Source organism: Vigna umbellata, chromosome 4 (assembly GCF_029865625.1).
Source record: "Vigna umbellata cultivar VRB3 chromosome 4, Vumbellata_1.0, whole genome shotgun sequence".
NCBI lineage: Eukaryota > Viridiplantae > Streptophyta > Magnoliopsida > Fabales > Fabaceae > Vigna > Vigna umbellata.
In genome coordinates, this window is record NC_142168.1 from 33,680,659 (window position 1) to 33,708,355 (window position 27,697).

General features: G+C 33.2%; 2 protein-coding genes across 3 annotated transcripts; both read right to left on the reverse strand.

Moving 5' to 3' along the window:
- Positions 1-1,477: 1,477 nt before the first annotated feature.
- Positions 1,478-17,774, reverse strand: LOC148199970 (WUSCHEL-related homeobox 6-like). 2 transcript variants are annotated; one of them, XM_088114496.1, is made up of 4 exons: positions 16,927-17,774; positions 9,895-11,912; positions 4,360-4,597; positions 1,478-4,277 (listed from the first exon to the last, which is right to left on the reverse strand). In XM_088114496.1, the coding sequence occupies exons 2-4, from the start codon at positions 10,063-10,065 to the stop codon at positions 4,096-4,098; spliced, it is 591 nt and encodes a 196-aa protein (XP_087970622.1). In that variant the 5' UTR covers positions 10,066-11,912; positions 16,927-17,774; the 3' UTR covers positions 1,478-4,095. The 2 variants fall into 2 exon arrangements, 1 of the variants encoding a protein (XP_087970622.1); XR_015786316.1 differs by lacking the exons at positions 1,478-4,277; positions 4,360-4,597; positions 9,895-11,912 and adding an exon at positions 14,655-15,011.
- A 2,271-nt stretch (positions 17,775-20,045) lies between these two features.
- LOC148199971 (uncharacterized) lies at positions 20,046-25,249 on the reverse strand. The gene is made up of 9 exons (XM_088111243.1): positions 24,375-25,249; positions 23,671-23,726; positions 23,521-23,603; positions 23,309-23,387; positions 22,505-22,615; positions 21,963-22,072; positions 21,272-21,355; positions 20,823-20,860; positions 20,046-20,744 (listed from the first exon to the last, which is right to left on the reverse strand). Exons 1-9 carry the CDS (start codon positions 25,186-25,188, stop codon positions 20,674-20,676), a joined length of 1,446 nt encoding a protein of 481 aa, XP_087967369.1. The 5' UTR covers positions 25,189-25,249; the 3' UTR covers positions 20,046-20,673.
- Between the last annotated feature and the right edge of the window lie 2,448 nt (positions 25,250-27,697).

A 27,697-nucleotide genomic window follows, 5' to 3' on the forward strand; every position in this document is an offset into this window, starting at 1 on the left:
AGTTGGCTGGACGGCGTTAAAAAAATTGATCAGTGGGATGCTGAGATGACGAACGAGCGCTTGTCCAGCAGCGAACGAACGCTCGTCCATCAGCGAACGAACGCTCGTCGAACACCGAACGAACGGTCGTCCAGTGTGGAACGAACGGTTGTCCAGCAGTAAGAGGTCGACGAGCGTTCATTCTCTGGTGGACGAGCGTTCGTTCGCTGCTGGACGAGCGTTCGTTCGCTGCTGGACGAGCGTTCGTTCGCTGGTGGACGAGCGCTCGTTCGTCATCTCAGCATCCACTCATCAATTTTTTTAACGCCGTCCAGCCAACTTAACGGAAAGGACTCAATTGATATCAATTTTCAGAATTAGGGACCATTTTGATACACTTTAAAAAACGAGGACCCAATTGAGAAATTCGTACATAAATAGGGATGTAGTAAAGGATTAAACCTTAATAAAATAAACTTTTAAGTTAAAGTGACAAATAAAAATATTTAGAGTGAATCTTATAAAATCTTTATATTAAAACAAAACTAAGTAGGAGGTTATAAAAATTATAACACATTGGAAACTCACATAAAATATAATAACAATTATAATTAGTTTGAAAAGTTAACACTGTAACAGTATAATTATATATTCATTATTCAAGGCTTAATTTTTTAAGGTTTTAACAAAAATAAATTAAATTTACGCATATTTCTTTTCGAAAGTTTTTAGTAATCTAATTTTTTGTAGACTTTATCAAGTAAATAGTTTTGGTTTAGAAGAGTCAAGTGAGAATTTACATGAGAAATCCTTTTGTATATTTAATGAGTAACAAATTATTCTTTTCATTAGTATATCACTAAAATTATCTTGTATCATGTTCTTTGATTCCTACCAATTCCTTATAACAAAGATTTTGAAAATTTTAAACTCCTATTAAGAACATTGATTTAAGAAGAAAAACTTGTATATTGGGATTTTGAAGAACTCCAATCAATCATGGTTTAAAAGTTACAATTATTTAAAAGTTGTGTTTTCGATTTCTTTTTTTGTTTTAACTTTGCCTAGGGATAAAAGAACATGTACAGTGTCTATTCACTGTCTAAACTATTTAATCAGTAACAAAAAATAAAACTTCTTTCTTGTTTGTTATCATTAGATACCTATTTAAAAATTATTTACTGATAATTTAAGACTTTCAATGTATTCATGAATATTTGTGAATATTTAAAAGAAATATGTTATAAAATTTTAAAATAAAATATAAATGAAATTAAATATATATATATATATATATAATATAAATTGAAATTAATTTTAATTTTAATTAAAATTAACTTAATAAATCAGAAATTAATTTTAATTAAATTTAACTTCATAAAATATAAATTAACTTTAATTTTAATTTTTTTTATATAAATAATGAATATGTGTAAATATGAGTACATCCGTAACAAATATTTGTAGATACATATTACATTTTGCATCCCTAACTCTGTTATATATGAATTACGATTAATGGCATTTGAGATTATTATAACAAAGTTTAGACGTTGCATTAATTATAGGTAACTATGTAACATCCCAAAAATTCACCCTAAAAAAAAATTCAAAATTTAAACATTGTAATAATAAAATTACGGTGACACCCCGTAACCTCAACTTAAATCTATACATAAGTTTTAAGCTCAGAGTTGACTGCAAAGATAGCATTGAATCCTTCTAATTTGTTCTTCCATCTCTTCCTTCATTTGCACAGGATCACGCGACAATCCTTCATCTGCTCCCGTATAACAAATACGTTATACGATCATCGCAAAAATAAGATTTTCCGACACAAACAAACAAGTAAGGGTGAGCTAACATGCAACACAACAATTACAAGACATGCATAAGTGCTTTGATATAAACATCATATAAAATTTATGTTAGACATCCCATATACTATCATACCACAATTCCTACTAGACACTCATCCGGATGATACGTTGATGAGCGGTCACGGGAGGTTATGCACTTGTGATGACTTCTATTATTTTTTTTTTTTTACAAATACACTTCCAAAATACTTCATACCATTCACAAGGTTAGTCCCCTCACTATGTCCAAAACCGGCACATAGACCAGGACCTCCTGCTCCTCTCACCACATAATTCATCCTTCTCTACATGAGACTAGATGATTATTAGAGTATCAGGATAACCTCCAACTACGGGACCCTCAACATCAACATATACACTAATACCATAACATTTCAAAATCTCTCAATGAGATTCATATCATACTCATATTCTTCAACTCATATTATACCATTACAAGATCTCCCCACAATACACATATCATGATCAGATGCATAATTTCGTGTCAACATCATAAAATACATTCTTCACGGTAATTTTATCATATCTCATGCATTCACATATTCTTCACGGTAATTTTTCGCCAATCTCCGTCAAGCTCTCCCCACCATCATCGCGTTGCTTGCCACTACCGAACCTGCTGCCAGCGCTGCCTAGAGTCGACGGCGCCTCCTAAAACCGGTTGTACTGCTCCCTTCTTCGTTCTCTTTGAAACGGGTTTCCTCTCCGATTTGGGGCACGCTGTTTTGCCTTCCACCTTGAGACAGTCACCACCGGAGGTTCTGCCGAGAAAAATAATTGGGGTTTCCTTCTGTGTTTAATTGATGTATGAATTATATGCGTGATAAACCCGGAGGAAAATGGGTTTCGGTCTGAGTTGAATTTCTGAAATGAAGAAGTATGTGGCTGTATGTGATGGGTGTAGGATAAAGATGTTGAACTGAACCATGTTCATGAATGGATAATGGAAGTTGTGTGTAAACCGGGTGTTGAAATGGGGAACTTGGAGTGAACAGGAAGTGTGGTTGGAATGGTTACGGATTATTGGTGAGATGAGTGTGATACTCTCTGGTTGCAGGTTCAAGAAATAATGGTTTGATGAAGATTGGTGGATGTTGGCTCCTTCCTCCCTGATGATGGTCGTAAGTAAGGATGAAGATGGGTGATAAGCAGAGATGGGTCAGTGCCTAGTAGCAGTGGGCGTGTGGATGATGATTGTGATGATGTGCAGAGAGAAGGGTGAGTGCGGGACGGAGATCCTTTCCCCCCGTCTTTTTCCCCTTCCAATCCTTCCAATAGTAGTAATGTTTTAAGAAGTTTCGAGAACAAAAGGAGGAGGTGAGGTATCTTACGTTGCACAAGAAGAGTTGAGTTCAAAGACTAGAATAAAAAGAGCTTTGGAAAAGCATTAGTGTAACAAGGTTAAAGGAATCAACCATGTTCTGTATATCAGTGGTGTGAGGAGTGAAATTATCCTACGAACTCATTATAAAACGTAATAACAATAATTCTCTGTGTGAACAGAGAAATAACCCGCACCCAACCCAACCGTGAAACATGTAATATACTTAGCTTGGCAAAGGTTTGGGGAGTGAACTCATCTAGTTTTTAGTATGTGTACCGAATGAGAAAATTGAAATTAATTGCTAGGAATTACGATGCGTATATGTTTAACTATTTATTAAAATAAATTATAAATTAATTAAGTAAATGAAGTCAATCTTTTGCTACTGGTTTTCACATGATATTATCTTTGATTATTAGTTTATTTTGTCTAGTATACGGCTGCTCATGATTTCATAATTCATATGATGAACATATACTGCTTGTTATTTTATGATATAGCGATTCGTGGTTGTTTTGAGTGAACTTCAAATTCATAAACATGTTTGATGCATTCTCAACTATTATTTGTCATTTACTTGTGTAATTTATAATTTTAGGGTATAGGATTACGAGTTATAAAGCTAAAGTAATTCTGGATAGTGTACTAAATTATAGAATAGGTCTTAAAATTTTAAGTGTAGATACCAATTAAGTGAATTAAGTAATAACTACCATTGCAAATTAAATCGGCTAAGACACATATAAAGATAATAAGAAGATGTTTAGACTAAATGAATCAAGGAAAAACATAAGATAATATTAATTTCATTATGAGAAAAAAAAAACATAATAAAAACAAAAACATAAATACATATTTAGTGTCAGTTTGAGTTCAGACACTGGTATAAAAAAAAATTAAAAATATAAAACTTTAAAATGGAAAGTGGTAACTGGGTGGCGATCTTAAGGTAAGCTCCGTCGAGGGAGCTCTGGTACGGAATGCAGGAGGCATAGGTGGAGGGATTTGTCGTTCATCTCTTTCGTCGTCGATGATAATCGGAATGGGGAACAGATCCAGCAGCCTCGGTGCCCTCATAACTACCCAGTCATATTCTTTCAACAAAAATTTGTATGTTAATAATAGAAGAGGAAGAGAAAGATTCAATAAAAATAGAGATATGATCAGAGTTCTTACCATACATGTACTGCGGCAGCAAAGAAAATATAGTGCCAGTGGGGTCTATCTTCGCTTGCATGCGCCTGACCCGATTGCCATGGTTGTTGAACCAGCATTGCACGTTATATTCGCCGGCTTCTCCGAAAGTCCTTAGTCGAGACGCGATCTCAAAGATTTGGGCTCTGCTTGGGTGTGTGACCCCATAATTGTATATGTTGGTCATCATCTTAATCTGATCATCAGTAGGACGCCACCGCTGACAGGTGGATCTCTCTATTTCCATTTTTTTTTACTCCTCCTTCCTCTCGAAGTATTCAAAAAAAAATATATATATATATATATATATATATAAAATAAAAATAAAAATAAAAAGAAAAAAAAAACAAAACAAAAAGCATAACATAAAATATATATATATATATATATATATATATATATATATATATATATATATATATATATATATATATATTATATTCTTAGTTCAGTGTTTTCTTTATTTGTTTTTGTTTCGTTTTAGGTTTATTTTGTCCAGTCAGTCTTTGATGTTTCAGTGTCTAGTCTCAGATCTGTTTCACGGTCCTTGCAAAAGGGTCCTAAACGGATCTATGTCCAGTTGTCCTTGTCCATGTTGTTCATGTAAATTAAGTTTCTGTGTTTATTTAGTTTTAAGTGGGGTACGTGGCATTGTTCTACCCGATTGTCTCTGCCATACCTTCAATTGAAGGGAGATTAACGTCTGGTTTCCAGCCTATATACCCCTTAAGTTTTAAGACAGTTGTGTTTTAAGTTTAGAAAAATGAGAAAATTTAAAAGGAGAAGAATACAGAAAAGCAAATAAAGCGGCACAGGGAGGAAAGAAAGGAAAGAAGGAACGAGAAACTTAAAGGGGAGTAAGGAAAGAAATAACATGAAGAAAAAAAAAGGAGAGAAGGAAAGGGAGATCCAAGGTTCTGAGGACTTACCCGGAGTAGTAGGGCTTACAGAAGCTCGACGCAGATCTCAGACGCTCCGAAGGCACACTGAGGCAGAGGCTCCGCGCGAACTCCAGACGCTCAGCGGAGAGAAATGAGAGAGAAAGAGAGGGACAGAGAGAGAGAGTGGGCAGTCAGAAATGTCGCTCGACGCAGAGGACTGGCCCTTTTATAGCCAAAATTTTCCCACTGTAGCTACAGTTCCGGTCATTGCCACCGAAACTGTTGTCACAGTACCGGTCATCCTTCTTTCAAAAAAAAAAAATTTAGGTTAGAGTACAAAGTTTCAATATACTAAATTTATATTGAAATTATAGGTTAGAGTACGAAGTTGGAAGTTGGTAAATTGAAAGTTTTGAGTTATAAGTGATGATTTGGCATAAGTGGTTAGGTTACATAAATCTGGTATGGGAGTTAATGGTTGATTATTTTGTATTTAGGTGATGAGATTTTAAATTAAAAAGTTTTTGTAAAAGGAGGAGATTTTGGGCCTATTATTAAGTCAATTATGACTTAGGAATCTTAGTAGGGAGAAGTCGTATGTTGATTTTAGGAGAAAACCGTTAGAGAAATATCTTCTTGTTAGTAAGTTCAACCATGGGAGAAGCTCTTCGCACGAGGAAATTTCTCTTAAACACATTAGTCAACATTCATTTAGTTTTAATGCTACTTAACTATGAAAGAGTGTGTTAGATCTTTCTCACATTTTAGAAGTAGATGCGACTACAAACAAAGAAGATGTCTCATTACAAGGGCAACCCATAAGTATAGAAAACCATCGAACATAATGACTTAGAGGAAAGATCATCAACTTAGTCAAAGTAGTTTGGGAAAGAAGAGTAAATGAATTTACAAGGAAATAAGGTGAAATAATCATAACCTTATTTTTATGTCGAATTTTCGAGGACGAAAATTTTTGTTGTTGGGGAGAATGTAAGACCCATGAAAAAAAAAAAAAAAATATATATATATATATATATATATATATATATATATTTATTTATAGTAGTAAACTTTAGCATTTTATTAGTAATAATAATTTTAATGGATAGAAAAATGTAAATTTTTGGATATAAAATTATAGTAATTCTAGAGGGAGAGCTTCAAATTTTTGATAACTTATTTAGGATTTTTTTTTAAAGAAAAGTGAATAGTGAATAGTAAATAGTGAATAGTGAATAGTGAATAGTGAATAATTAAAAAAAAATATTAAAATAAATTGTGGAAGAGAACACTCCACGTAGAATTAATCATTCAGAGATAAGAATGGTGAATAAAAAATAATTTTTGAATAGTAAAAATGAATAGTAAAAGTGAATAGTAAAAATGAATAGTAAAATTTTTTTGGCTATAAATAGCTAAGGGGGGGAGGCTGAAGATTTGCACCAAAATTCTAGAGAAATTGTGAGAGAAGAGAGTTGGAGGAAATTCTAGTTGAAGAGGGGAAATTCTGGAAGTTTCCGGAGAACGATTTGAGAAGAGGAAACTAAGTCTGGAATAGAGGTAAGGGGAGCTAACTTTGAGTATTTCCTTTTGTATTATCTTGAGTCTTGAATATGCTATATTTGGCTTTTGTCTGATCTTAAATCTTGAATATGGAGTATTTTGTTTCTGTATGATCTTGAATTTTAAATGAGAGTATGCTTTTGTGTTGATATCCAAGGGTGGTAGTTGTAAAATGTGATGTTGATTTTGTTATGTCATTTGTATGTTATTAGTTATTTATTTTTGTATTTTGGAAGGATTAGAAATTGTCTAACCGGCTCTGCCAGATTCAATTTCTTATTTCCCCAAACATTTTATTGCTTTCCTTATTTTTTTTTTTATTATATTTTGGAAGGATTAGAAGTTGTCTAACCGGCTCTGCCAGATTCAACTTCTTGTTTCCCCAAACGTTTTATTTCTTTACTTATTTATTTTATTGCATTTTGGAAGGATTAGGAGTTGTCTAACCGGCTCTGCCAGATTCAACTTCTTGTTTCCCCAAACTATTTATTGCTTTATTTATTTATTTTATTGCATTTTTGGAAGGATTAGAAGTTGTCTAACCGGCTTTGCCAGATTCAACTTCTTATTTCCCCAAACATGTTATTGTTCTTGTTATTTAATTATATTATATTTTTGGATGGATTAGAAGTTGTCTAACCGGCTCTGCCAGATTCAACTTCTTGTTTCCCCATGAATTTTTATATTAAGATTATTTTTATGATTGTCAAATATTGTATTCTTATATGACCATTTACAGTAATATTTTATTATTGTTAATACTCAAAGTTAGCTCTCCTTACCTCTATTCCAGACTTAGTTTCCTCTTCTCAAATCGTTCTCCGGAAACTTCCAGAATTTCCCCTCTTCAACTAGAATTTCCTCCAACTCTCTTCTCTCACAATTTCTCTAGAATTTTGGTGCAAATCTTCAGCCTCCCCCCCTTAGCTATTTATAGCCAAAAAAATTTTACTATTCATTTTTACTATTCATTTTTACTATTCATTTTTACTATTCAAAAATTATTTTTTATTCACCATTCTTATCTCTGAATGATTAATTCTACGTGGAGTGTTCTCTTCCACAATTTATTTTAATATTTTTTTTTAATTATTCACTATTCACTATTCACTATTTACTATTCACTATTCACTTTTCTTAAAAAAAATCCTAAATAAGTTATCAAAAATTTGAAGCTCTCCCTCTAGAATTACTATAATTTTATATCCAAAAATTTACATTTTTCTATCCATTAAAATTATTATTACTAATAAAATGCTAAAATTTACTACTATAAATATATATATATATATATATATATATATATATATATATATATATATTTTTTTTTTTTTATGGGTCTTACATTCTCTCCAACAACAAAAATTTTCGTCCTCGAAAATTCGACATAAAAATAAGGTTATGATTATTTCACCTTATTTCCTTGTAAATTCATTTACTCTTCTTTCCCAAACTACTTTGACTAAGTTGATGATCTTTCCTCGAAGTCATTATGTTCGATGGTTTTCTATACTTATGGGTTGCCCTTGTAATGAGACATCTTATTTGTTTGTAGTCGCATCTACTTCTAAAATGTGAGAAAGATCTAACACACTCTTTCTTAGTTAAGTAGCATTAAAACTAAATGAATGTTGACTAATGTGCTTAAGAGAAATTTCCTCGTGCGAAGAGCTTCTCCCATGGTTGAACTTACTAACAAGAAGATATTTCTCTAACGGTTTTCTCCTAAAATCAACATACGACTTCTCCCTACTGAGATTCCTAAGTCATAATTGACTTAATAATAGGCCCAAAATCTCCTCCTTTTACAAAAACTTTTTAATTTAAAATCTCATCACCTAAATACAAAATAATCAACCATTAACTCCCATACCAGATTTATGTAACCTAACCACTTATGCCAAATCATCACTTATAGCTCAAAACTTTCAATTTACCAACTTCCAACTTCGTACTCTAACCTATAATTTCAATATAAATTTAGTATATTGAAACTTTGTACTCTAACCTAAATTTTTTTTTTTTGAAAGAAGGATGACCGGTACTGTGACAACAGTTTCAGTGGCAATGACCGGAACTGTAGCTACAGTGGGAAAATTTTGGCTATAAAAGGGCCAGTCCTCTGCGTCGAGCGACATTTCTGACTGCCCACTCTCTCTCTGTCCCTCTCTTTCTCTCTCATTTCTCTCCTCTGAGCGTCTGGAGTTCGCGCGGAGCCTCTGCCTCAGTGTGCCTTCGGAGCGTCTGAGATCTGCGTCGAGCTTCTGTAAGCCCTACTACTCCGGGTAAGTCCTCAGAACCTTGGATCTCCCTTTCCTTCTTTCTTTTTTTTTCTTCATGTTATTTCTTTCCTTACTCCCCTTTAAGTTTCTCGTTCCTTCTTTCCTTTCTTTCCTCCCTGTGCCGCTTTATTTGCTTTTCTGTATTCTTCTCCTTTTAAATTTTCTCATTTTTCTAAACTTAAAACACTTAAAACACAACTGTCTTAAAACTTAAGGGGTATATAGGCTGGAAACCAGACGTTAATCTCCCTTCAATTGAAGGTATGACAGAGACAATCGGGTAGAACAATGCCACGTACCCCACTTAAAACTAAATAAACACAGAAACTTAATTTACATGAACAACATGGACAAGGACAACTGGACATAGATCCGTTTAGGACCCTTTTGTAAGGACCGTGAAACAGATCTGAGACTAGACACTGAAACATCAAAGACTGACTGGACAAAATAAACCTAAAAGGAAACAAAAACAAATTAAGAAAACACTGAACTAAGAATCTAATATATATATATATATATATATATATATATATATATATATATATATATATATATATATATATATTTTTTATGTTATGCTTTTTGTTTTGTTTTTTTTTTCTTTTTATTTTTATTTTTATTTTATATATATATATATATATATATATATATATATATTTTTTTTTTAATACTTCGAGAGGAAGGAGGAGTAAAAAAAAAGTGGAAATAGAGAGATCCACTTGTCAACGGTGGCGTCCTACTTATGATCAGATTAAGATGATGACCAACATATACAATTATGGGGTCACACACCCAAGCAGAGCCCAAATCTTTGAGATCGCGTCTCGACTAAGGACTTTCGGAGAAACCGGCGAATATAACGTGCAATGCTGGTTCAACAACCATGGCAATCGGGTCAGGCGCATGCAAGCGGAGATAAACCCCACTGGCACTATATTTTCTTTGCTGCCGCAATACATGTATGGTAAGAACTCTGATCATATCTCTATTTTTATTGAATCTTTCTCTTCCTCTTCTATTATTAACATACAAATTTTTGTTGAACGAATATGACTGGGTAGTTATGAGGGCACCGAGGCTGCTGGATCTGTTCCCCATTCCGATTATCATCGACGACGAAAGAGATGAACGACAAATCCCTCCACCTATGCCTCATGCATTCCGTACCAGAGCTCCCTCGACGGAGCTTACCTTAAGATCGCCACCCAGTAACCACTTTCCATTTTAAAGTTTTATATTTTTAATTTTTTTTTTAATGTTTTTGTTGGCCGAGTGTGGCCAGAATTTGAATAAGGACTGTAATATGGACACTTAATTTTTTTTATTTTTTTTTTTACCAGTGTCTGAACTCAAACTGACACTAAATATGTATTTATGTTTTTGTTTTTATTATGTTTTTTTTTCTCATAATGAAATTAATATTATCTTATGTTTTTCCTTGATTCATTTAGTCTAAACATCTTCTTATTATCTTTATATGTGTCTTAGCCGATTTAATTTGCAATGGTAGTTATTACTTAATTCACTTAATTGGTATCTACACTTAAAATTTTAAGACCTATTCTATAATTTAGTACACTATCCAGAATTACTTTAGCTTTATAACTCGTAATCCTATACCCTAAAATTATAAATTACCCAAGTAAATGACAAATAATAGTTGAGAATGCATCAAACATGTTTATGAATTTGAAGTTCACTCAAAACAACCACGAATCGCTATATCATAAAATAACAAGCAGTATATGTTCATCATATGAATTATGAAATCATGAGCAGCCGTATACTAGACAAAATAGACTAATACTCAAAGATAATATCATGTGAAAACCAGTAGCAAAAGATTGACTTCATTTACTTAATTAATTTATAACTTATTTTAATAAATAGTTAAACATATACACATCGTAATTCCTAGTAATTAATTTCAATTTTCTCATTCGGTACACATACTAAAAACTAGATGAGTTCACTCCCCAAACCTTTGCCAAGCTAAGTATATTACATGTTTCACGGTTGGGTTGGGTGCGGGTTATTTCTCTGTTCACACAGAGAATTATTGTTATTACGTTTTATAATGAGTTCGTAGGATAATTTCACTCCTCACACCACTGATATACAGAACATGGTTGATTCCTTTAACCTTGTTACACTAATGCTTTTCCAAAGCTCTTTTTATTCTAGTCTTTGAACTCAACTCTTCTTGTGCAACGTAAGATATCTCACCTCCTCCTTTTGTTCTCGAAACTTCTTAAAACATTACTTCTAAACACTAACATCTTCACTCATCCTTTGAAACCTAAACTCTGGTATTATATCTTCCTATTTTCGAAGGCTTTAACTAATTGTAATATCTTTCCTCAAACCTTCAGAATTTAAGAAAGGAAAATCATCTCTTGTAAGAGTCATGAGTGTGCACCCTCATCACTCCTATTAAGACGTTTTTCTGTTTTCAAAACCTTTAGTTAAATGCAATACTCTACTATTTAGACTTGGAGGAAATGGTAGATTATACTATTTAGACTCAGTCCTTCACAGAGAAGGCACGACAGACCCACAACACAGAGGTCATCCTAAGGACGAACTGCTCTGATACCATTAATGTAACATCCCAAAAATTCACCCTTTAAAAATCAAAATTTGAAATATTGTAATAATACATTTACAGTAACACCCCGTAACCTCATACTTAAATCTATACATAAGTTTTAAGCTCAGACTTAACTGCAAAGATAACATTAAATCCTTCTAATTCGTTCTTCCATCTCTTCCTTCATTTGCACCGAATCACGCGACAATCCTTCATCTGCTCCCGTATAACAAATACGTTATACGATCATCGCAAAAATATGATTTTACAGATACATGCACAAATAAGTAAGGGTGAGCTAACATGCAACACATCATTTATAAAATATGCATAATTACTTTGATATAAACATCATTAACATAATTCATCCTTCTCTACTTGAGACTGGACGATTATTAGAGTATCAGGATAACCTCCAACTACGGGACCCTCAACATCAACATATACACTAATACCATAACATTTCAGAATCTCTCCATGAGATTCATACCATACTCGTATTCCTCAACTCATATTATACCATTACAAAATCTCCACATAATACACATATCATGATCAGATGCATAATTTCATGTCAACATCATAAAATACATTTATCACAGTAATTTTAACATATCTCTTGCATTCACATACTTCCACGTAATTCATGTCATACTATGCATAGTATACTTAATTCAACACCAACACAACATTAACTAAAATTGGAACCGAACACTAAGAACTTTGACCGAACGTTAAAGACCGAACGCTAATAGCCGAACATTATTGGGACGAATACGGTTTGGACGAACGCTATGGACCGGACGCTATCTGCCGAACGTTATTCGCTGAACACTATTTGGTTGGATCCTATTTGAACGAACGCTAGGGAAACATGTACTATTGAGCTGAATGCTAAAACTCGGGACCCTATATTGACCAAACACTCTTAGAACGAACACAGATCAAACACTAGGCCGAACGCTCAAAGCCGAACGCCAGATCGAGCCCTAGTTGAACGAACGTTCAAAGGTCAAATCTCACTGAACACTGCCTATGATGAACACTATCTGAGTGCAACATCATCGAGACCGAATGTTCCCTACGAACGACCCCTAACTATTTACGATCCATACCTGAGACAAGCATCATCCAAACCGAGCATTACCTATGAATGATCACTACCTGAATCATGCATCATCACGACTAATCACTACTTATTAATCGATCGCTACCTAGGAACAAATGTCAAGGCCGATCACTACCCATAAACGATCGCCACCTCAGAAAAACATCAGCAATAAAGATCATTCCCTATAACTCTCGCTTTGAGACAGAACCCTATAAAACCGCACGCTAAGGTCGAAGCCCATTTAACCGAATACGATAAGGACGAACGCTAAGCTTGAAACCCCTTAATCCTAACACTGTAAGGACGAACGTTAAGCTTGAAACCCATTTAACCTAACACCATAAGGACGAACGTTAAGCTTGAAACCCATTTAACCTAACACCATAAGGACGAACGTTTAGCTGAATCCCATTTAACCTAACACTATAAGGACGAACGTTTTGAGTCTTACTTGAACGCCTAGAGCACTCTGCCGAACACCTAAAGCACTGGCCGAACGTATTCAACTAATCCTCAGGGTACCAAATTAAGACCGAACACTAGCTACCTAAGAGCAACTATCATTAAGATCAAAAGCTACCTAATAACGCTCGCTATCTGAGAACAAATATCATCAAGACCGAACGCTCGCTACTATCCATGGACATTCGCTATCTGAGAACAAGGAATATCAAGACCGAACGCTCGCTACAACCTATGGGCGTTCGCTATCTGAGGACAATGAACATCTAGACCGAACGCTCAAGATTGTTACCCGAGAATACCAAGTTAAGAACGAGCGTTTATATTCATTAATACACCAAGGCCGAACGTTTAAGTTTCAAACTTAGAATATTAAATTAAAGCCGAACGCTCACAATCACTAATACCCAAGAACGAACACTTATGATCCAAACTTAAGAATCCCAAATTAAGGACGAACGACTACAATTACTAATTCACTGTATACATTTTGGACGAACGTCTTGTACATGACTAACTTTACCTAAGGACGAACGCGAACGCTCGATACCTTAGAACACAAAACCGAACGCTCGTATATTTGAGCCGACCACGGTCGAGCAAATTGGACGAACGTCCAATTTTGACTCACCAAAATTGGACGTACGCGCGTTCTGCATAAATCTGCAGAATCGCACCAGATTCCAGAAAACCCAGAAAACCCCATTGTTTCACCCCTTTTTCCCAGATTTGCAACAGTATAGTTCTACAATCACTCGTACAGATTCATAGCAAAGAAGGATACTCTAAACATAAAATTATTCATCAAATAATCATAATATGATATCAAACCTATTATTCCTACAATTTATATACACAGATCTAGCTCCCCCTTACATCTATTCCAGACTTAGTTTCCTCTTCTCAAATCGTTCTCCGGAAACTTCCAGAATTTCCCCTCTTCAACTAGAATTTCCTCCAACTCTCTTCTCTCACAATTTCTCTAGAATTTTGGTGCAAATCTTCAGCCTCCCCCCCTTAGCTATTTATAGCCAAAAAAATTTTACTATTCATTTTTACTATTCAAAAATTATTTTTTATTCACCATTCTTATCTCTGAATGATTAATTCTACGTGTAGTGTTCTCTTCCACAATTTATTTTAATATTTTTTTTTTAATTATTCCTTATTCACTATTCACTATTCACTATTCACTATTCACTATTCACTATTCACTATTCACTATTCACTATTCACTATTCACTATTCACTATTCACTATTCACTATTCACTATTCACTATTCACTATTCACTATTCACTATTCACTATTCACTATTCACTATTCACTATTCACTATTCACTATTCACTATTCACTATTCACTATTCACTATTCACTATTCACTATTCACTATTCACTATTCACTATTCACTATTCACTATTCACTATTCACTATTCACTATTCACTATTCACTATTCACTATTCACTATTCACTATTTACTATTCACTATTCACTTTTCTTAAAAAAAATCCTAAATAAGTTATCAAAAATTTGAAGCTCTCCCTCCCAAAAATTCACCCTAAAAAAAATTCAAAATTTAAACATTGTAATAATAAAATTACGGTGACACCCCGTAATCTCAACTTAAATCTATACATAAGTTTTAAGCTCAGAGTTGACTGCAAAGATAGCATTGAATCCTTCTAATTTGTTCTTCCATCTCTTCCTTCATTTGCACAGGATCACGCGACAATCCTTCATCTGCTCCCGTATAACAAATACGTTATACGATCATCGCAAAAATAAGATTTTCCGGCACAAACAAACAAGTAAGGGTGAGCTAACATGCAACACAACAATTACAAGACATGCATAAGTGCTTTGATATAAACATCATATAAAATTTATGTTAGACATCCCATATACTATCATACCACAATTCCGACTAGACACTCATCCGGATGATACGTTAATGAGCGATCACGGGAGGTTATGCACTTGTGATGACTTCTATTATTTATTTTTTTTTTTTTACAAATACACTTCCAAAATACTTCATACCATTCACAAGGTTAGTCCCCTCACTATGTCCAAAACCGGCACATAGACCAGGACCTCCTGCTCCTCTCACCACATAATTCATCCTTCTCTACTTGAGACTGGACGATTATTAGAGTATCAGGATAACCTCCAACTACGGGACCCTCAACATCAACATATACACTAATACCATAACATTTCAAAATCTCTCCATGAGATTCATATCATACTCATATTCTTCAACTCATATTATACCATTACAAGATCTCCCCACAATACACATATCATGATCAGATGCATAATTTCGTGTCAACATCATAAAATACATTCTTCACGGTAATTTTATCATATCTCATGCATTCACATATTTTTCACATAATTAACATTGGTTTATACATTCCAAACATTTGTACACATAATTTAATTCAAACTCAGAATCCAACACCATTTGAAAAATAATATTTGAATGAGCACCCGAACTCTTTTGAACGAACGCTACATAACGAACGCTGCTGGACGAACGCTACCGGACGAACGCTACTGGATACCGCTATTGACCAAACCCTATAAGACCGACACCACTTGGACGGACGCTATGAGATCTAATCCAATCTGATCGAACGTTCTATACTGATCACTATTTGAACGAATGCCATCTGACCGAACGCTATCTGCCGAACGCTAACTGACCGAACGCTATTTGGTTGAATATTATTTGGACGAACGCTAGGAGATCATGTACTGAGCCGAACACCATATTGATCGAACACTCTTAAAACGAACACTGAGAGATCAAACACTAGGCCGAACGCTCAAAACCGAACACCATAATCAATTAAACACTATTTGGACGAACGCTAAAACCGAACACTATATGAACGAACGCAAAGATTGAGCACTAAGACTTCACTGTTTGGACGAACGTTCAAAGTTCGAACCTTATAAAGACCGAACGCTGTCTATGTCGAATACTATCTGACGACAAACATCATCGAGACCGGGCGTTCGTTAACAACGATTACTAACTTAGAATAAACATCATCAAAACCGAACGCTATCTACCATTAATACCGAACGCCTAAGATCGAATCCTGAGATTACCTGGTCAAGATCGAACGCTAACTATCATTGTTACACCCAGATCAAACGCTTACCAACTAAACCTCAGAATACCCAAGACCGAACGCTTACGATCCAAACTTACAAATCCCAGATTAAGGACGAACGACTACAATTATACAGTTTGGACGAACGTCTTGTACATTACTAACTTTACCTAAGGACGAACGCGAATGCTCGCTAGCTTTAAATGACCGAACGTTCCAAAACTGGCTGACCTTGGTCGAGCACTATACGGACGAACGTTCTAAGTTGGCTGATTCGGGCGGACGCTCAGAACAATTACCGAACGTTCGGAAATTGGCCGACCACTATTTGGTCGAGCACTGTTGGAACGAACGTCCAATTTTGATTCACCAAAATTGGACGTACGCGCGTTCTGCAGAAATTCTGCAGAATCGCACCAGAGTCCAGAAAAAAAAAAACCCAGAAACCCCATTTTCATCCCCTTCTTCCCAGATTTGCATTAAATACAGATTATTTCAACAATTAATGAAATAAATCAAACTCCCCTTACCTCTTGAAGACTTCCTTTGTAAAATTTGGGATCTATCTCCTCTCCGACGTGCAGATCAAGATCTCCTTGCAACTTCAGCAGCTCTCCACTTCCTTTCCCAGATCTTGGTGCAAGAACTCCACCCTCACAAGATGCCCAACCCAGATCCTCCCCTCAGCTCTTCTGAAGTTGGTACTGCTTCCCTTGGGTGTTCTTGGATGGTTGAAAATGGAAGAAAGGATTTCCTTCCTCTGGGTTGCTCTCCCTCCAGAGGTGCGTGCAGAATAAAATTTGAGGCTCTTTAGCTGGGCCCAAATCCTCTTTCCTTTTTTTTTTTTTTTTACTTCAGAACACTTCCAGGATTCTCACCCTCTTCATTGAAACACCAAGACTTAGGGTCTTTCTTCCAACCACCCAATCACGCACACTCGCCACTGTCTCAGCTAAAACCGACCGCCATCAGCTACATCCAAACCGCCACCAGCATGCCCACCGTCAAGATCATCGTCGGTCGTCACCGGAGCTCTTCCCCTTCTCCTCTCTCGCGTGCGAGAAGTGTGGTTGGAATGGTTACGGATTATTGGTGAGATGAGTGTGATACTCTCTGGTTGCAGGTTCAAGAAATAATGGTTTGATGAAGATTGGTGGATGTTGGCTCCTTCCTCCCTGATGATGGTCGTAAGTAAGGATGAAGATGGGTGATAAGCAGAGATGGGTCAGTGCCTAGTAGCAGTGGGCGTGTGGATGATGATTGTGATGATGTGCAGAGAGAAGGGTGAGTGCGGGACGGAGATCATTTCCCCCCGTCTTTTTCCCCTTCCAATCATTCCACTTCCATAATGCACTCCAATAATGCAAACAGTGGGTGTCCTACCACTTTTAAAAAAAATGAGGTCCTTACAACCTACCTTTTAAATAATGGTATTAATTACCAGACGTTGCATTTAGGAATTTTTTTTGCGGTAATTGTAACGTACGTTTTCTTAAGAAAATTTGTTGTATACGTTAATCACAGCCGTTAAATAATTACAATTAATTAAGCGTTACAATTTGCGATCAATGAGCTCTGAAAACGTAAGTATACAAAATAATCATATTACTTAATTTACCAACAATTTTATTAAAATCATAAATAATGTCTATTAATTGATTTTTAAACAAGCATATTAATTACATATGTTAGACATTGTTAAAACTAATTGCAATTGTATTTTAAATAATTAAAACTAGTTACATTTTTTTAGACGATGCCATTGGGATTTTTATTTTTTTGCGTTACAATTGTTGCAAAAAAATTCATTTTCAGTAAATCTAACCGTTGATAGATTTTGGTACGAATGCGATGGCTAATTACAATAAATGTAAAACTCCATATATAATATAAATATTATTTAATCTTCATAAATTTATAAAAAATTATGAGGAGAAAGTATTATTTTTTTGGACATAAAATTTCTTCCATGTAAAGCATTCACGAGATTCAGATTTAATCTTGCAAGGCCCATTCTCAGTGATCTCCCAAGAACATCGATTGTGGAAACAATATCCATCCCTTTTTTGTACATAAATGTTAAAATAAAACTCAGCTTCTATCCATACGAAGCGACAAAAGTACAAGGTTATAGGAAAAAAGTAATTAGGGTAAAATCGAAAACGATGTGTTTTATTAACATCGAGTGTAACAAGACCCTTATCGTTGTACTTGTCTTTGCAGTGAAAAGTCAAGGACTCCATGTTTAATTTGTTGGTTATTTCAACTGTAACTTTTGTAGGAAGAATTGGAATTGCAGTGACTCTACCTTTCAATTGCAGAAGAAGAACTAAAAACGAATAAAGTATTATCATGATTTTGGAGATTGAATCCATGAATTTCCTCTTTGATAAGGTAACTTCAAATAAGATTCATTTCTTGAAGTGAGGTACACATATAAATACCCTAACTAACCATTATTTACTATTAATTGCACATCTACTTCAACTTTATTACATAATTAAATTTCAAACTTCTCATAAATTTTGATATGTTCAATTGATTCCTTATCAAATCTTTTTGATTTATTGGGTATTCAAAATTTTTATTTTTTTCAATTTAATATTTAGATTTCAATTTTTTCTATTGAGTATGTCACTTGATTGTTATCTTGTCTCCTTATATTGCTTTTTTGTATTCATATATTAGGAAATGTGATGTTTTATAGTTAATATAAAATGATATTGAACAATAAAAGTTATTTGTCATTTTGTATTAATCACAAAATCTCACGTTTTTTAACACCTCCAAAGTCCTTGTATTTAATTTGTTGGTTATTTCGACAATAATTTTTGGGGAAGAATTGGAACTGCACTTTTGCTATCTAATTATCAACATGATAAGGTTTAACACTTGTTACCATTGAAGAACACATAAACATTTTATGTTTACAGCTAAATAACATATTAACAGCATACTTAAATTGTTAAATTTCAAAAAAGTAGAAAATCAGACATGCAATTAACTTTTTATAGGGATTAAGAATTCCTACATTCAAGAAACTATATTTACTGAAAATGGATTTAAACAAACTTAAAAATAACTTTATCACTTATGTAGTCCTACTGATATGGCCAAATTAATCACATGCTCATCTATCATCCTAGATTTAAGAAGAAAAACTTATATCATCCAGGAATTTTGAAGAACTCCAACCAATCATGTTTATAGACAAATGTCTCATGAGTGAGATAACACATTTGAAATGTGGACTTTAGGATCCTCCACTTCAATGTTATGTTAAATTTCAGGTACAGAGTCAACAACACCAGAGTCAATATTTAGTTACAGCTACAATACTTTGTTAGCAATAAAAATAGCTTGAACTTTTGAAAAGGGAAGGAGATAAGGAAACTAGAATCTCCACGTTTTGAATTTAAAAAATGAAAACTAGTCAAAATAGCTTAAACGTGAATCATGGATGCACGACCAGACCAAACATGCACCAAATAATGTCACAATATCACTTTCTCAATACAATGGAAACTATAATTAAAATTATGCATAACTGAAACTAATGTTACTCTATTTCATTCATATAACACTAACAAACTATATTTCCACTAGTGGAACAAAAATAAGCAATATAGATAAGAAGTTATTTATCAAATGACAATGTAAAAAAAATTTACTTTTGTCAAGTAAAATTTTTAAAGTTAATACATTAGACCAAGCCACTTCATCTACAAAACCACATATCTAGAATTTTTCTTTTCAGCGCATTAATATTTTCTCCATACAAATACAAAACAAATTTTACAGAACATTGCTCTCGATTTTATATACCTGATATGTCGAGAAAGAACTCTAAAACTACAAAAAAAAAAGTTTAGAGAAAGGAATACATGCTTGACATTTTGTTTATTAGGAGTCATACATAGTTTGTGAAAGCTTTTCTTAATTTTTCTTTTAAATACAACCCATTTTCCCATTCTGTTTTCAAAAGTTTGCATAGAGAAAAATGAAAACAATAAGAAACAACAAAAACATTTTTTATGGTTTCCTGTTTTCATTTTATGTATTCAATGCTTCTTTCATAAGCAAGTCTTTAAATCAGAAAACAAAATAAAAATAAGATCCTTTACGATTAAAAGTGAAAAGAAAAAAAATGAAAATCAAAAAATATTTTATCAAACCAAAGCAACCCCTAAAGCATTTTGCATTTTTTTACCCGAAAAGAAGAGCATGCCATGGATCTTAATCCCATTATCATGGGAGGGAGCAACATGGCAAGGATGTTAGAGATAGCTTTTAGTGATAGCCTCTTCCAGCTCTTCAAAGTCCCATGCATCGTCTGCTGAATATTGCCCTGAAGATAAGAAGAGGACCATATAAACATTTTTACACAATTATTCTTGGAAGTCACCTCAACGGGAAGACCACTTACCAATTGAATCTCTTCGGAGAGCAGTTAAATGGGCACAGCTGCAAAATTACAGCAATAGGTCAACAATAGCAACTCAACTTTGGTGTTGAAGGATATTACAGTATTTTCTCGTCTACCTGACCATACTCATTTTTGCACCAACTGAATACTTCAGACTAAAATTTAAACATCGACTTCATTTGAAATATTTGATACTAAATTAACCATGTTGGATAGAGTCTCTGCTGATAGCAACTAAGGAATAAAATGAAATCTAGCATGAAAGGACTAAATCATCATGGACTATTATACAGGCAAGAAGAAAACTAAATCAACGGATAAATGAGGTAAGAAAATTATAACAAGAGATTGACAATATTTCTACAAGTCATGTTGCTCTCGTAATGACTGAGTCATGTTGTTCTTGTTATGAGAAAGAAATGTAAAGAAAAGGAATAATAAACGAATACCTGTCAAGAGCCTTCCCAAAATCTGCACAAAGTGACCGAATATATGTCCCTTTGGAACATGTTACTCTAAAAATCAAATTTTGTCTGCAAAAATAATATAACACGGATATAGTAGGTTGAAAATAAAACAAATCAGCTAAAACTCTAAAAGCAGATAATTTCCAAAGATACTTTATAAGGAGAATTCTCTCTCTTGGCAAATTTTTTTATTATGATCAAAACAACTGTTTGGTTATAGATTCAAAGGCCACAGAAGCATTTAACTTCCTAACCATAGAGTTTTTTATTTGGAGCTCAAAGAGTAGCAATCTTCCTTAACCAGGTATTCAAAACATTTTTCTAGTCTTTAGGACTTATGTATAACCTGCCACTTTGAGGAGTTTATAGCATTTAAAACCTTTTCCTTTGGCTGGTGGACAAATTCTTGGTACTGTCCCGTGGTCGGTAAACAAAATTATTGAGAGCATAAAAGGTTGAAGATTTAAACTTTGATTGGATTTCAAGAATGATAATGGCAACATTTTTTCAGGTTTCTTGTTAACTTCCTAATGGCAAAAAATTTTCTGGGTGATCACTGACATGCATTTATTTTGTTGTCCAGCAGTATTCATTTCAACTGTTATAAATGGCTCTGCTAAATCTTGATTCAGAAAGGGCAGGGAGTTTAGAATGGAGGCTACCAAACGGCTACCTGTCACTTAAGCTGCGCTCTGTGTCAAACTGGAAAATTGAAATTCGTCTAGGTGAAAGTTCAATGCTTTCTCCTCTCCTTGCTTTCTCATACATCTTTTCACCTCCAACCTATGAAGAGGTAGTGACAACATGTAAGGAACTGAGCAAGTTTCCTTAATAACTAAAATAAAATACCACAACAGCAACAAGAAGAGACGTCTTTCTTTTCCAATTGGTGAAGACATTTATATGAATTAAACAATGATATCATGTTTTCTCACAAACCTTTAGAAAAGATAAAATTTCCCAGCGCTAAACTGCTCCGAATGAACCATGACGCAGATAATATTGATGCATTACAAACTGAACTGAGTTTAAAACTATTACAAATAGATGAAGTTGCAAATTTTTACACCAAAATTATTTAAATTAAGTAGACTCAATTAACAATTACACATCAGAGACAAATTTAACACCTCAAATATTCTAATGACGTATAAGGCAAAAAAATACTTCAACACCATGCCCAAAGCACAATTCAAGAATGGCAAAAGTTCTTACTTTAATAGCTGAGAACATAGGAGGAACTTGCCAGATCTCCCCACAAAAGGACAAAGCATTCCTCTTTATATCCTCATCTTTGATATGCTCCCATGGCTCACGTTGAATGACCTACAAATTAAGTTGGATTATCAGTTAAGATATTGCAAATGGTTTAAAGTTAAACAAAATGTACTGTCATATTAAATACAAGTTTTAATTCTCCATCATCGGGACTAATGAGTCACATCAAATGACATGCGTTCAACACTCCACGCTTGAACATTGTTCAAGTTTCAAACAGCAAATACAATATTCAGACATGCTTCGTTCAAAGTGAGATTTTAAACATAAATATAGACATACATCGATCAAATAGTTATTATTTTGCATAACAAACTGCTTAATGGTTGCCGAATTTGAATCCATGCTAACAGGTATCTCAATTTTAACAATGCACATACGGGCTTTCAGCACAAGTTGAGGGCAGGCTAGTAGTTGTGTTCTTTGTAAAAGATTCAAGGTTTCCATGCTAAGCAGCACTTTAAAAATAGAAGTCATTATTTATTTATCTCTCTCCTGATGGATCAACCTACTAAATTGAGACGTTCTTTGGGGTTGGATGATTTGCTGAAGTTTCAAGATCGACTGATTCTTATTGCAGCCAAAGCAATATAGACAAAATGTTCTAAACTTCAATTCACAAAAAGGTTATTCACTTTTTTGCTGAAAAGGTTATTATACATGAATTTATGTTGTTCCATTGATGGCAAAAGTACACTTTTTTTCTGGTTCATAATGATGAGAAAACTAAATTAAACTCACTGGTGAGTCAGCATCCCATGTTGAAGTAGCCTCCCCCAAGCGGAAAACCCCACTATAACCCTTAATCATTCCTTGATATCTGAAACAGAGAAGTTCAAGTGTCCAGAAAAGTTACTCAGATAAAACATTTCAACCAAAATAAAAATTATAAGATAGTGAAACAGGCAACACTACTAAGTACTTAAACAGGAAACTTTAAAATTTTCAATCACCTGTCTACCAGTTTCGTTGCTTTGCCAACACACACAATCAATAAACCAGTAGCCATTGGGTCAAGGGTCCCAGCATGACCTACCTGTAAATCAGATATATTAGTCATCACAGAGAAGCAAACTAAAGTAAAGACATGCGGCGGAAAGAACCTTTTTCACTTTGACAAGGCGACGCAGCTTTCCACAAACCGTGAATGAAGTCCAACCTGCAAAAGAGTTACATGGCAGTTCAATTTTCATTGCCAGGCAAAAATATATCTATTCTTTAATAAATTTCAAAGTTACAAAGTTTTTTATAAATGGAAATTTGAGAAAAAACAAAACTGCATATATATATATATATATATATATATATATATATATATATATATATATATATTATATATATATATATATATATATATATATATATAAACAGAAACTTAAATAAAACTAACCCTGCAAGATCCATAAATATGACACCACAAAAATAATGAATCTTAGACTACATGATTCATTAGCACTACTGCACTATGTTTTCATTCGTGAGCATCAACCATACTCCCCCCGCCCTGAATAATTATTATATGGTCTGATTGAACCACGTATCCATAGTCCTCACCAATCTCTAAATGACATAGGTCCACACTTATTACATGTTATGTCTTCGACAGATTAGATTTGTAATGACTATGGTAGTTTTAGATATATAATAATTTCTTCTTCACTGAGTCCAAAACCATGTAATAGTTTCTCCTCTGCCCAGAATAAAACTTGCATGCATTTTACAACAAGCATTTCATAGCGCACAATTAACTCCAGTTTCATAGTGAAGCAAAGAAATGAATGAATATAATGTGTAATGTTAAGTTGACCTTTCGGTTTGTTGACCAAAACCACAGTGCCATGCGGACTATCCCACACGGGAGGAAGACCAGTCCTCCTTGACGAAAGAAAAGGCTCTCCAACTTGAACATCCTTGTTACTACCAGGAACCTTCTTCAAATCCTTGAAGAACTCCTCAACCTTCTTCTCCTTCAGTTCTCTACTTCCACTCTCACCCTCGCCCTTCTCTTTTCCCTCAAAAAACACCAACTTTTCATCCACCCCAACATCTTTCTTCCTACCCTCACCCCGTCCATCTGCTTTAACATCAACATTTGCACTATTGGTATTTGACTGTCCCGCTTGGAGAAAGGCCTTGTCAAGCGACTGATCAGGAAAGTACTTCTTCTCCAACTGATAAACCATCTTGTAATGCTTGTCCTTCTCCCAGGGATACGTAAACGCGTCGTGGAAGTACAACTCTTCCTCCCTCTTGTGCAGCGTGGGGAATTCCACCACCTCGGGCTTCAACTCCACGAACCCTTCGTCACGGCGCCCAGCGCCCTCTTGGTCGGAATCGGAGCCGTACATCCTTTTCCTCCGCTTGTTATAGTACTTCCTCTGGGCCTTGTCGAGTTGGGGGCGAGTCTCGGAAGCTGGGTCGTCCGGTTCGGGTGAGTCAATTGGTCGAACAGTTGGTGGGCGAGGGTAAGATGGACGGTTGATAATGAGTTCATATTGGAGAGGATATGGAGTGGTAGAGAGGAGTCTTGGGCGTGAAAAAGCAAAGGAAGAAGAAGAAGATGGTGCTGGGAAGAGCCTTTGACAATGGCAGAAGAAGAATCCGAACCTCGTTGAGGACATTGGTAGGGAACGGAAGCAGAGAAGAGAAGAAAGGATAGAGAAAGAGAAGTGGATTAAAGTAAATAATTGTAATGACATTTATATTATATATTTATATATATTAAAGTAATTAATATTTTATTCACTCTTATTTCAAAATGATCTTAATTTTTTTATTTGAAATTGAAACAAATTAATTAAAAAAAATTAATGTGTAAAGTTGATTTTAAAATTTTAAGTATTTTTAAAATCATGTAATTCTGTTAAATGTTATTAATAAAATGGTTTAAATATTCTTTTTGATTTTATAAATTAATTACTTCCAATTAATAACTTTTAAATTTTAATTTACATTCGTTCTTATTCAAATTAAACTAAGTGTGTATAGTTAATTAAATAAACTGCATTACATCTTTAACTATTCATCATTTAAATTTAATTTATACTCATTTTGAATAAAATACAACAAAAGACATTAGTAATTCATAATATAATATAATTGTTTCTAATTTCTTTTAATAACATTAATCGTATCTACTACATGTTTGTTATTCAAATTTTCTCTATCGAGTTAACACTTACTTTGAATTAATTATTTAAAAAATTTAATAATCATTTATATATATATATATATATATATATATATATATATATATATATATATATTTCATAACCATAATATAATCATTCATCATCCATATCTTATTTATTGTGAAAACTTAAAAATTAGTTAAGACATTTTAATATTTTATTATTAAAAGATGTTAAACATAAAAAAACTCTATTATAAAAAAGTTTTCTTTTTATAAAACTCTCTACCTTTCTACGATCTTTTCTCTAGAAATTTTCTACTATCTTTTGAGATTTTTAAACTCATATTTTATCTCTTTTTAGATCAAAGCACACTTTCAATGAATAAGATGTTTAACCAATCAATTTTTCAAATAGAATAAGTACAATTTCTATCTTATTTTAGTTAATATTGATTGCATGAAATTCTTTAATCATGTATGCAATTTTACTAGTTCTCTAAAAATCTTTGTTCTATTATGATTATAAATATGTGCTAAGAACATTAATATAAGTTTTCTTCATGTTTTTGGAACATCATATCAGATAATGAGTCCAAAATTTTAGAATAAATAAAGGAAACTAGTAGTAATTTTATACTTATATATGTTTTTTTTACATGTATATTAACTTTAATTGAGATTATCTGATTTGTTTGATGTTGATATTAAAAAAAAGGTATAAGTATCTATTTAATTAGATAAAAAATAAATAAAATAAGATAAACAAAAGTAAAATAGGAATAAAATAATAACATCAAAACATTTATGTCATAAAATTCTCTCATTTATTTTATTATATTATTATATAATTTCTATAGTTTTGGGAAACCATCTTAGAGAGGTACTTTCTAATGTTCCCACTTAAAACAAACATCATAGTTAGGATAATGTTTACACGGTCCTTTCTTGAATATCGTCCATGCACATTGACTACAATCATCTCTATCTTCATTATAAATATCAAAATAATGACTTCCTCCAACCCATTTAAAACTACAAAAGTACAAAGTAACCTTCCTCAAGAAATTAGGTTTAAAACTAAATTTATAAGCTTCCTCATAATTCAATGTGTATATCCCAAGATCATGATGCTTGTCTTTGCAATGAATTGTCAAGTTCTTTGAAACAAAATTGTATATTAGAATATCTACTTTGTCAGGAGGAAAAGTATAACCTTCTACAACTCCACCCTCACTTCCTTTCAATGGAAAAGGAGAAAGTATTGTTAAAATCAAAGAAAGTATCAATCCAATTTTGGAGATTGAGATCATCTTTTCTCAATAATTTCTTGCAATTTTGAAAAAATGTTTCATTCTTATGTATTATGTAGGAAAATTATTCAATCACAAATTGTATTGAATTTATGACGTTGATTAAAATAGGCATTTATGATAAGTTGTGCAACTATTTAATGCATCAATCAAATTTAATAGAGAATACTTGAATATTTATTATTTATTCATTAAAACATGTCCTTTTGGAGTCATTCCTTTTAACACTTTTCTTTTTTTCAATTTTGTTTTCAGGACGTTATAAAATTCATACTCTCATTAATGCTTTATAAAATAAATATTTATATAAAAAACATTAATTTAATTTGTATAATTATTTATAAATAATAAGATTAAATATTTAAGTCTAATATAAATTCTAGCAATTTGAAATTCTAACTTTACATATATTTCAAAAAAATCTTTCCATTCAAATCAATTTAAAACTTTGCTTGTGTTTTACTCTGTATTCGTGAACATCTCAAGTACATGATCTAATATGTACTCGGCCGAAGACTCTTCGAACAATAACAGTTTATTAATTATTTTAAAATATTAAATTTTCTAATTTTTCAGTTAAAAATATCAATTACTCGATAAAATTTCAACGTTAAATGTATTTTAATATATATATATATATATATATATATATATATATATATATATATATATATATATATATATATA

What these genes read in the sequence shown, in the direction of transcription:
- LOC148199970 (XM_088114496.1), bottom strand. Translation starts at nt 10,065, where the DNA reads ATGTATTGCGGCAGCAAAGAAAATATAGTGCCAGTGGGGTTTATCTCC. An exon ending in TTTGGGCTCTGCTTGGGTGT is followed by an intron (nt 4,598 to 9,894) that starts GTGACCCCATAA and finishes TCCACCTGTCAG; the next exon opens with CGGTGGCGTCCTACTGATGA. An exon ending in GCTGCCGCAGTACATGTATG is followed by an intron (nt 4,278 to 4,359) that starts GTAAGAACTCTG and finishes TTTTGTTGAAAG; the next exon opens with AATATGACTGGGTAGTTATG.
- LOC148199971 (XM_088111243.1), bottom strand. Translation starts at nt 25,188, where the DNA reads ATGTCCTCAACGAGGTTCGGATTCTTCTTCTGCCATTGTCAAAGGCTC. An exon ending in GCAACGAAACTGGTAGACAG is followed by an intron (nt 23,388 to 23,520) that starts GTGATTGAAAAT and finishes TCTCTGTTTCAG; the next exon opens with ATATCAAGGAATGATTAAGG. An exon ending in CATGGGATGCTGACTCACCA is followed by an intron (nt 22,616 to 23,308) that starts GTGAGTTTAATT and finishes CTTAATTTGTAG; the next exon opens with GTCATTCAACGTGAGCCATG.